General features: G+C 38.0%; 1 protein-coding gene across 1 annotated transcript; it reads left to right on the top strand.

Annotated features, from left to right (window-relative positions):
* The first annotated feature begins 4,917 nt into the window (after positions 1–4,917).
* Positions 4,918–7,689, top strand: FILIP1L (filamin A interacting protein 1-like). The gene has a single exon (XM_008945204.1). It carries the CDS (start codon positions 5,029–5,031, stop codon positions 7,687–7,689), a length of 2,661 nt encoding a protein of 886 aa, XP_008943452.1. The 5' UTR covers positions 4,918–5,028.
* The last annotated feature ends 4,193 nt before the right edge of the window (positions 7,690–11,882 follow it).

Raw genomic sequence — 11,882 nt, 5'->3', positions numbered from 1 at the left:
AAGCACCTATAACACATATCTTCATAAAAACTAGACACCAATAAGCAGAATTGTAGGCAAAGGGGAAAAAAAAAAAAGCATAGCCACTCCAAGACCAGAAACTCTTTTTCACAAAAAAGCACCTATAACACATATCTTCATAACAACCAGAGACCAATAAGCAGAATTGTAGGCAAAGGAAGAAAAAAAAAAAGCATAGCCACCCCAAGACCAGAAACTCTTTTTCACTACAGCAAATTTTGTTGAACAGAGTGGCTTTCTTCTGAAAATAAATATTTAACTGCATTGGTGTCAAGAATTACAACAACTTGTAAAATTTACCAGAAATGATGAAGCATGTTTCTTCTCTTATTAAAAACCAGATCATGGCTTACTGTTAACTGGGAAGAATGCCTCAGATGAAGAGACATGACTTCATCTACATTGAAAAGCTTTCACATCGATGTTTTCATTTGCATTGTACGTGGGAAACTCAAGCACATATCCAAAAACTTCTGCAGAACCTCTAATAAGCCACATCTCTTACCTGGGTAAGGGCAAAGAGCATGAGCTAGATAAAATTATCTATCTTTACTACAAAAAAAGAAAAAAGTCACAGACATTCAAAATAAAAATAAAGATATTGATAAGGTGCACGTTAAAATCTCTTCAGTACTTCAGTGGAAGGAATGATAGAAGTACAGCTTTACAAATCATAACCCATTTCATTTCCACTCTTACAAAACTCAGCCTTTTCAAAAGTTATCATAACAAGACTGCTTAAAGAAAAAAAAAACACATCATTTTTATTCCTATTGTTCATTCTAGAACTCAAAAAAACAAGAAAAGAAAAAAGGCTCTTGCAATCTCAGTCTCCCATGCTTGCTTTGGTTTCCCTGAAATCCAAAGGAATAAGCCACCCCCTTAGAATCCTGTTAAAACAATATAAACAATGTCAATGTAACACAGCCCCCCCCATAACAAGGGAAAACCCCAATTAAAGACAAAATGGTACCACATGGCACCAAGACAATGAATTGTTTTGGGAGTGTCCACATCTTGTGGGGAATACATGCACTTGAAAAAAAAATAAGTATCTGGAAATCAAGACAACAGGATTGAATGCATGGTATCAACACCAAGAAGCTACAGTAGATGTACTGAGGAAAGAGCTTAGAGGGCAGAGAGGAAAGCTGACAAGTACAACTGCTTCAAGGAAATAAAACAGCAGGCAAATGGTATTGCAAACAAGGATGACAGTAAGCCACAATAAAGCAGTAATTTATAACAGAAGCTCTGAAGAAAAAAGTAATAAGACACTGCCCTGACTCTGTTTAACTACCTAACATTCGTGTTCATAAAAACAATTTCCAATGCCTGTTTTTGCTGGCCTGGGTTCAGAAAAGGTTCTTGCAGTTCTATGAAGTCAACTGCTTGGAATTATCTGTGAAAGCTTTGATGAAATGATATGCCTACCTTTGCCCAATGTGGAATGACATGATCATGAACTTCCACTGGAAATGAAAATGATAAAAATATTTTCTTGGATAGAGGAGTTCCTGGGTTTTTTTTCTTCTTCATTATTTTAAGGCAACATTTTTGACCTTTGCATATTTTTGGTACAACTGCTCTCTTAGAAAACTCCAGATACTCTTCTTCAGGAAGAGTGTTTTGGATAACACAAAATATTTTTATTCTGTCACAAAAGCACACAAAATATCATAAAGTGTTATTGTCAGTTACAGCACTTCTTCAACTAAACATGTGATTTGCCTTAATCCAAATGATAGGCATAATGAAGTCCTGACCTACAGAATTAAGGCTCCCCAAAAAAGGTGATGAAAATCAAGTTATTTAAACCAAGAATTTTTTAAAAAGAACCCACACAAACAAAACCAAACAAACCCACAAAAAAAACCCCAAACATTTTAGGGTGCTCTAAGTGTGTTGCTGTGACCTACTGAACCATGAAACAGGAATTCAGCAGCCAAAGAATAATTCTTCTGCAAATATTAACAGACGCCCAGTTGACTTTTACCATATCAATCTCAACTCTGTCCAGAGTTGGGACCCTGGAATTATCTACTCAGCATTGCTGAAAGCATTTTCTGTTTAGGAATAGACCAATAATTTTATATAGGAATATATGAATAAGCATGCAATTTTCAAAATCAAGTGCAAAAACTTATTGAACTATACAATATTTTAAAAAAACCACATGCTTAATACAGCCCTTTTTTCTTCTGTAGAAACACATTAAAATCCTTTAACTCACAGCTTCTGCACTATGCTCCATAATTTAACTTCAATGGAGTGATTTTATAGAAAGATTTTTTTGGAAAAAGAAAGAGAGCTCAGGGGTTATAAGCATTTGCTTGTATTTCTGTTTGAATCTTAAAGCTTCATTTTATCTTCTGAATGAAAGAAATATTTCTAAATACCCTGAAGCCTTTTGGCATGACCAAAGAAACAGAATCTCTTGAAAATCCTTCTCAGTTTATACAACGATATAGGTCAGATATCAGTAATTTAAACACATTCATTCAAGTAACTCTTGCAACACAGACTTGATCAGAGACTGGGTTACAATACCTCACTCAAGCACTCAGTCTGGGCTTGAACCTCAAGTGCTTTGCTGCAAAGCAAGTCAAGCATTCCAGATAGCTTGCTTGAGAAATGAAGTTACAGAAGGGGAAAAAAAAAAGAGAAGAAAAAGACAGAAGAAAAAAAACCAAGCCATACATACTCTGATGGTCACTGGAAGGACTGCTGGGTTCATTCACTCAAACATTTGTCAGCTTATTTTACTTATTATTTATGCACAATTATCTTATTTGCATCATAAAATATTAGACAGCATTCCTATGAAAATACAATAGTTGGTTACCATTTGGTCTAAAAGTTTTCTTCAAAAGCAATTTAAGGGGCATCATTCACTGATGCATTAGTTTCATTCAGCCAGAAGGACATCAACTAGTTAATGGGGAAGTGTTGGGTAGAACACTGGTAATTTAGGTATTAATCACCCAAGATAAGTTTCCCTTACAAAACTAAGCTATAGTGAAGCAAGCTAAAATAAATCAAATGCTAATACGTCCAAGTCTATCTTAAGAGTATTAATATAAGATGTCTTAACTTCATACGCACACAAAAACTGAGTTCATTCCAAATGAAATTGTTAGTTATGCTTCTGTTATGGTTTTATATCTATGGCAACGGTAAATCATCAACTGAACTTCACTCCTAAAGCATTTAGAGACAAGGGTGGGGAGGGAAGAGAGATTTTTTACACTAAAAAGGGCTCAAACTGAAAGTAGCACTAGAAAGTGGACAAAAGTTTATAGACCGACACCACAAAAAGCAGCCTCTGAAGGTGGTGCAGTCTTCTTCCCGTTTATTTGCTCTGTCAACCAGCAGCACTCCTTCAAGCTCATTTTGCAAACTTCTTCCTCTCCACTCACACCTTTTCATGCCTGGTTCCCCCATTACATTAATTGGCTACTATAAAGAATTTGGGACTGCTTGAAGTCTTTGATATCAACTCTGTTTACTGCTACTTCCCATTCCATCAATACTTTTTGTAAAAAGCTTTTAATTTCATCCAATCTAGTGCAGCTTATGCATGAAGTCTTTGATATCAACTCTGTTTATTGCTACTACCCATTCCATCCATTTTTCGTATGAAGTTTTTCCTTACATCCAATCTAGTACAACTTATGCACTAAAATAAAAACAGTGGGGATGGCAGAGATGTTGTCTGTGGCTGTGAAATTTCTTACTTCTATACCATACCACCATTAAAGCAGACAAGTCTGATGGACAGCTGTAGAACAGCAGGGATGACTTCTCCCCATGAGGGAACACCACAATTCTGCCAAAGGGAATGCTATTGAGGCAGCCTAATATTGACCTGAAAGAAATGTGGACTAGGAATCTTACATTTCAGCAGCAACTTCTAGAAAGTCATCACCATGTTTCACAGAGGGAGAAAGATTAAAAAAAAAAAGCAAGTGGCCTCAGCTAATGAGGGCTGAATGAGCCATTTTGTGCAACTACAGTCCTGATTCTCATTTCCCTCACATGATCTACACAACTGGGCCCTAGTTGTACTACTATAAACAGGAGCAACAGCAAAACATAAAAGTTCTCATACTTTAGTACTTCAACTTAGCCTTTCCATGTTTTTTCTTGAAGACCAGAATATACTTGGAGGTTGGGTAAAGGGGAAAATCTAATTGAAAGGAGACCAATGTACTGTGCTGGCCCAACTTAAATCATAGCTCAGACCAACTCCACAAACTCCTGACAAAGAAAAGTCTATGAAAGAACCTAATTATTTGACCTTAGGCAGCCTCGGGTGGCTGCATTTCCTTCACCTACTCCAACATCCGTAAGGTTTAATCATAAAACATCATAAAACATCAGGATGGTTTATAAGTAACTTGAAGTTATTAGGTTTATGATGCTGTAAATTATACCTGAACCCTTGAGGGCAGCACTGATTTAATTTCTCAACCACTATGATAAACACATTTCTTAAAAAAAAAACAAACAAATAAACAAACAAAACAAAAAACCCCACCCTGCATACACACACTTAGCCTCAGCAAACAGCCCAGATCAGTGTTATTCCAGTACAGAATACAAAGGTTGTGTTGCACTGATACCTGGCACGAGCTGAAAATATAATCAGGGACAAATAATTACTGAAGTCGTTAAGTCTAAATGATCATTTTGAAGTGTCCATTACCAAAAAACTCACGAGTAAAAAGTAAGGCCTGTGAGCACTTTCCCCTGATGCTACAAGGAGAGGTCTACTTGGAGTTAGGAGTGGATGTTCACGTACATCTGGCAGAGATGTCATAATACTTAAAAGTGTGTTTTTCAATGTCCATTAAAATGGCTACAAAATACAATATTATTTCCTCCCACAGATTGAAAAAGCTTCTTGAACAAGAAACAGCCTATCAAGTAAAAAAAGAGAAGGAAAACAACAAGAAAATAACTAAACTGAAAGAAGAATTGACTAAACTGAAATCCTTTGCTTTAATGGTGGTGGATGAACAGCAAAGACTCACAGAGCAGTTGAATCAACAAAGTCAAAAAATTGAAGAACTAACCACTTCTGCAGAACAAGCACAGGAGAAGCTGGCTTTTGCTGAAGCAAAAGTTCAGGAAGAGGAACAGAGAGCCAGCAGGCTGGAGGCTGAACTTCAAGCCCAAAGCAGTAAGATCTCCCAAGAGCAAGAAGCAATGATGGCCAAACTCACCAATGAAGACAGCCAGAATCGTCAGCTCAGGCTAAAATTAACTGCTCTCAGCCGACAGATCGATGAGCTGGAGGAGACCAACAAGTCCTTACGAAAAGCAGAAGAAGAACTGCAAGACCTAAGGGATAAGATAAATAAGGGAGAGTGTGGGAACTCCACACTTATGACTGAAGTAGAGGAACTACGAAAAAGACTGCTGGAAATGGAGGGAAAAGATGAAGAGCTTATAAAAATGGAAGACCAGTGCAGAGAACTTAACAGAAAGTTAGAAAAAGAAGCAATGCAGAGCAAGAACCTTAAAGGGGAAGTTGACAAACTCAACAAAAGAATTATGGAGCTGGAGAAATTAGAAGATGCTTTCAACAAGAGTAAACAGGAATGCTACTCCCTGAAATGCAACCTAGAAAGAGAAAAAATGTTAACAAAGCAGTTGTCCCTTGAGCTGGATGGCTTAAAAGCTCGAGTTGGTGAGCTTGAAGCAATTGAAAGTAAGTTAGAGAAAACTGAGTTTACGCTGAAAGAAGATTTAACAAAGCTGAAGAGCCTAACAGTGATGCTCGTGGATGAAAGAAAAACCATGGGTGAAAAAATAAAGCAAACAGAAGAAAAGCTGCAAGCTGCAACTTCTCAGCTTCAGGTGGAACAAAATAAAGTGATGTCTGTTACAGAAAAACTCATTGAGGAAAGTAAGAAGGCACTGAAATCAAAATCTGATGCAGAGGAAAAAGTGTCCAGTGTTACAAAAGAAAGAGATGAACTGAAAAACAAACTCAAAGCAGAAGAGGAGAAAGGAAGTGAACTTGTTTCCAAAGTGAATGTTTTAAGAAAAAGACTTCAGTCACTGGAAGCTGTGGAAAAAGAGTTTCTTAAAAATAAACTTAAGGAGAGTACTAAATCCAGCTCCTCCTTGCAGCAGGAAAACAACAAAATCAAAGAGCTTTCTCAAGAAGTTGAAAGGCTTAAGCAGAAGTTGAAAGAAATGAAGGCCATAGAAGATGATCTTATGAAAACTGAAGATGAATTTGAGTCTCTGGAACGAAGATATCACAATGAACGGGACAGAGCCAAGCTCCTATCAGAGGAGCTGGAGGCTTTGAAAATGGAAGTGGCTAGGTATAAACTAACAGAAAAGGCAGAGTCCAACCAAGAGCAGCGCCTTTTCAAGAAGCTGAAAGAAGAGGAAGCTAAATCAAGTCACCTTTCCAGAGAAGTAGATGCACTGAAAGAGAAAATCCATGAATACAGGGCAACAGAAGACCTCATCTGTCACCTCCGAGGTGATCATACAGTCTTACAGAAGAAACTCCTCCAGCAGGAGAACAAAAACAGGGAGTTAGCAAGAGAAATGGAAAATCTCACAAAAGAATTAGAGAGGTACAGGCGCTTCAGCAAGAATGTCAGGCCTGGTCTCAATGGAAGGAGAATTTCTGACTTGCAAGCTTTTTCTAAAGAGGTCCAGACAGATCCAGGAGACAATGAACCCCCCGATTACAAAACCCTCCTGCCATCAGAGCGACCAGTCGTCAACGGGCAGCTCTACGAGGACAGCGATAACGAGGACAAAGACAACAACGAGGAAGAACAACCAGTGTCTTTCAAAAGCAACTCACCCATTGCAAACGCCGTGAACAAAAAACTGTGGATCCCTTGGATGAAGTCCAAAGAGGGTCATCTTCAAAATGGGAAGATTCATACCAAGCCAAATGGAAGCTGTGCACAGACTGGAGACTTGGTGCTAAGCCATACACCCGGCCAACCTCTTCACATAAAAGTAACTCCAGACCACGGGCAGAACACGGCAACACTTGAAATAACCAGTCCTACCACTGAAAGTCCTCACTCCTACACAAGCACAGCAGTTATACCCAACTGTGGCACTCCAAAGCAAAGAATAACCATCATTCAAAACGCCTCCTTAACTCCTGTAAAATCGAAAGCAGCAGAAGGTTACATCAGCCCAGAGCAAGTAACTTCTCCTATTACTATGGCTACTTTTGCAAGATCTCAAACTCCCGAATCATGTGGTTCTTTAACTCCTGAAAGAACAATGTCCCCTTTGGCCTTACCAGGCTCAGGTTCTCAGGAACAGATACTCTCCTCAGAGCCTTTGGAAATAGGAGCCAAGCACACGGTTTTCAGAGTATCCCCAGACAGGCAGTCGTCGTGGCAGTTTCAGAGATCTAACAGCACGGGATCAAGTGTCATAACTACTGAGGATAACAAAATCCACATCCATTTAGGAAGTCCTTATGTCCAAGCCCTCACCAACTCCAAGCCCATCAGCCCTTGTAACCCGGTGCAAGACAACAGAACTCCAGCACTAGCTAATGGCCTACCCAGTAAGCCCACCAATAAAATCACCAGCAGTATTACTATCACACCAACAGCCACTCCTCTCCCACGGCAATCACAAATTACAGTAAGTAATGTCTATAACTGACCCCCATCCATGCTGACACCCATACCAGCAACCCATCCTGTTTTTCATCCCAGCAAGAATTATTTGGAACAGCCCCTTTCCTTTGGGAGAGATCCGTGCATGAACTATACAACAGTATATGGAACTAACGTTAAGTTTTGCCTGCTTAGTGTTATTAAGTGTGCACTTACTGTATATCTCCTCCTTGAAATACAGTTATGTAAAATATTTAGTCTTGCACTTGTATAAACTCATCTTTATGTATTGCCATTTTCAAAATAACTCACATTACTTTTGACTGCGACTTGCCTCGGTAAAATATTTTAACATTACAAAAACAGTAAATAATTGATTATTTTTCTCATTGCTTGCAGAATATTTTTGCTGGTTATGTGTGGTTTGTATTTTTTTTTTTTGCATGTATGGTAGAATTTGAATTAAGCCATAATATTGCCTGCTAACTTCAGATAAGACTTGATTTGTTACCTTCCCTGCTACCTCCCAGCTCCTCCTAGCTCTCTCACTTCAGGTGATGATCAGTACATCATACACAAACACTCACAATATTATAAATTGTATCTCATTACAAATTCATGATCAATACCTTATTCATTCCAGAGCACAACCACCACTTCTCCTCCCCAGCTTCCCCCTTCCCCACCTCCTATTTGGTCAAAGCTCTTCCTAAACCTTCCTTGTAAGTGAACTGAGTTCAGAAGCTCATGTCACAAAATTATACTCCTCAAACCAGGCAAGTGGGTTTTTTTCCCAATACAACAGAAAAACTGCTTTCATTTAGGTACATTGTAAAGAAATAAACAGTAGCACTTGAATTCCTAAAGGATAACTCAGAAGAATGGATTCACACATAATATTCAGATTTCATCTAAGTTCCTAGTCATCAGTTCCACATACAAATACACCACACAGGTGCAAACACCACACAAAAGGTGAATACACCACACAGAGAAAGATTGACAGAAAGTAGGACTAGACCAGCTTCCCAAATGTGCACCTCTGGAACTACAGCAAATAGAGTACCATACAGACTGGGCAAAACAGGGTAAGGTATTTCAATGATGGATACAATATTAATGCCAGAAAATATGTTGCTAGTAGTGGACCAACTTCATGCAGAGTGTAAATCAGCCCCAAAGACCCAAAATGCACTTTGAAATGTCTCTTTTTTGAAGCCTGTGAACTGCAAATGGAACAGTTGTGTTTTACTCTAAATAGTGAAATACCTGTGTATTTTATGCTCTTAGGGGCAGAAATTCTTTATTAAAAAATTCAATTCCCTTATCAACAAGGGAGTTTGCAAGTAAGCACAAAGTCCCTATTCACTAGACCCATATCTTTATTCTGTTTACATTATCTGGAGGAAAAAAAAATATTATTTCTGCAGTATAACTTAGCAACTGATGGAGCAAAGGACTTTGGCAAATGCTTTCACCTAACAAGGGGGCATTTATCATTTTAAGTCCTTCTGATTGACAGGAATCTAAATTATCACAATTTTAGGTAATAACTGATTTTAGAATGAATAGTTTCCATTGAAAAACAAAGCCCACCACCCATACAAACTTTTCTCAGTAAAATTAACACTGGGAAGAAGTGACCAAGAACTGGGTTGGAACATGTGCACAGTCTTATCCTGCAGAGCAAACTCTAGCTCCCACCAGCTTCAGCAAAAGTGACTGATCAAGACAGCAGCCACCACTCAGGCAAGTCAAGATCATCATAATCTTAGCATGTGCTAATTACATGAACAAGTTACTTGGTAACATTCGGGTTACACATTCTTAACTGCAAGGCTCATTCAAAATTAAAAAGTGGCCCATTCAAAACACATTCTCTGCACTTTTGATCCATACCCAAGCTCTCTGCAGGGACACCTGACAACATGGTACTGAGCAACTGTGTCTGAAGTGAACACACTGGCCAGTGTACTCACAGACACCAGAGTCTCCAAAAACGAATGGATTAACAGGAGTTCTCCAGAAGCACTAATATTTTCCTCAGTTGGACTTTAAAATCTTGTAGGAAACAAACATTTCATTTCATATCTGTGTTCCAGGATACACAGAAATCTGTTGACCATTAACCACCTGCCCAACTACGACAACATCTTGTAAAAGCAAAGCACAAATCAGGAGATAGAAATAAACACACTTAGTCCTTTGGATAATTCCCAAGCTGTTATGAATACAAAACCTGGGTGAGAGCTCACACCACTTATATGTTTAATTATTACACAGGACAGTAGTTCTGTTCTTGTCTTAATCCTTGTGCTTCTGATGCTTTACCAGTAACTGTCCAATTAACAAAAGAAAAAGGAAGCAGCCACTCCTAATCATTAATTCTTAAATAGGAAGCATAGCTTAATAATAAGCAAATTACCCATTTACAAATTAAGCTCAAGTTGTTCAGAACACCACTCTGTACTACAGAGTATTTCCTGTATATATAGGAATGCTATAGGAATATTCATCTGCTTCCTTGGCAGACAAAGAGAAAAGAGCCAAGCAAGGAGAAAATAAAATGAGTGGTCTGCAAATTGATTTAAACACTCTGAACAAAAATATCAAGCATAATCACATTAAAATTCAACAAAATAAGGCAGCTTTTCTAGGACTTTCAAGCATTCCATGAATGGTAAGTATTGCTGTTAATTTGGATGCTGAGACACACTTGTTTTCAGCATTTGCCCAAAAAGCCTAAAATCTGACAGGTATGTAATGATTCAATTAAATGTTAAAGGGAAATGTGGTTCAAAAAGTAAGGGCAGACAAAGAGAAAAGAGCCAAGCAAGGAGAAATTAAAATGAGTGGTCTGCAAATTGATTTAAACACTCTGAACAAAAATATCAAGCATAATCACATTAAAATTCAACAAAATAAGGCAGCTTTTCTAGGACTTTCAAGCAGTCCATGAATGGTAAGTATTGCTGTTAATTTGGATGCTGAGACACACTTGTTTTCAGCATTTGTCCAAAAAGCCTAAAATCTGACAGGTATATAATGATGATAAAGGGAAATGTGGTTCCAAAAGTAAGTAAATATATCAGAGGGATTAAACCATGAAAGAGACTGTATAGCAGGGTTTTTTTCAGCAGATGATAGTACCAAAGATTCTCTTTTCCAAAACTCTTAGCAAGCATCTCCTCTGAAGTCTAAAAACATCTCTGGATTTTGAGTTAGGTCCCTATGAAAAGAAAGGGAGAATTAGCTGATAAAACAACATGGCAGAAGTTATCAGCCCACTTTCCTTCATCTTTTAAGTTTTATTTCAGGGAGTGAGCAATGGAACACAAGCAAGGGCAGCACAAACAGTTAGGTGTTCAGTATTTAAGACATTCTTTTTATGCAATTAAATATTTCGGGAGAAATATTTGTAACTTTTGTCCTTAAAGGGAAGATGGATGAAGGGAGGGATGGAACAGGAAGAAAACTTAAAAAAAATAAAAAGGAAGAGAATAAGCAATAATGGTATTCTGAGAGCAAAGTGTCCACCCATTAACCAAGAGGTAGTACTTTAAATTATTTTAAAACCTCCCTCAAGGAACTAATTGAGAAAAATTACAGAAGCAGACAGCTAACCTTCCTGATCCAAAGCACAGGAGATAATGTGGTCTTTGGGGGCAGGATATAAAGGTTGTAATAAGAAAAAAGATCTGCATGTAAACATCTCATGCAAGGCTTAAGAAGGCATGTTCCCCACACTGGGGAAAAAGTAATCAGTGGTACAGCACTGCTTTCTGATGGAGACTAAATGGGTGCTGCCAGGTTAGGTGATGGAAATGGAGTAACCATCTGCAGGATGACTGTCCCTAAGACACAGATATTGAGACAGGCAAACCAAAAACTGACAACTGCCCAATCTCCAGCCTTGAGCAAAGACTACCAAAACATTATGTTGCCAAGAAACAGTAGAGAAAAAGATCATATGGTTTAAGTACAGCATGAGTGGGTGTAAAGCTTAAAATTAACATTAAATATTCTAAATAGGAAGTTGCTCAAAAAAAAAAAAAAGACTAAACTTAAAAAAATAAAAAACGTGAAGTGTTTTCACAAACCTGCAGTCAGTGGCCCCAAGAATGTAGCTGAATTCTCTCAACTAGTACATCACCCAACTGCCAACTGCACGTGACTCTCCTGTGACCATTAAGCAAAGCACTCATGGGAAACAGATTTTGAGAACAAGAGAAAAGTATT

Source organism: Merops nubicus, unplaced genomic scaffold, assembly GCF_000691845.1.
Source record: "Merops nubicus isolate BGI_N331 unplaced genomic scaffold, ASM69184v1 scaffold16978, whole genome shotgun sequence".
Lineage (NCBI taxonomy): Eukaryota > Metazoa > Chordata > Aves > Coraciiformes > Meropidae > Merops > Merops nubicus.
This window is presented reverse-complemented; position numbering and strand designations above follow the sequence as displayed.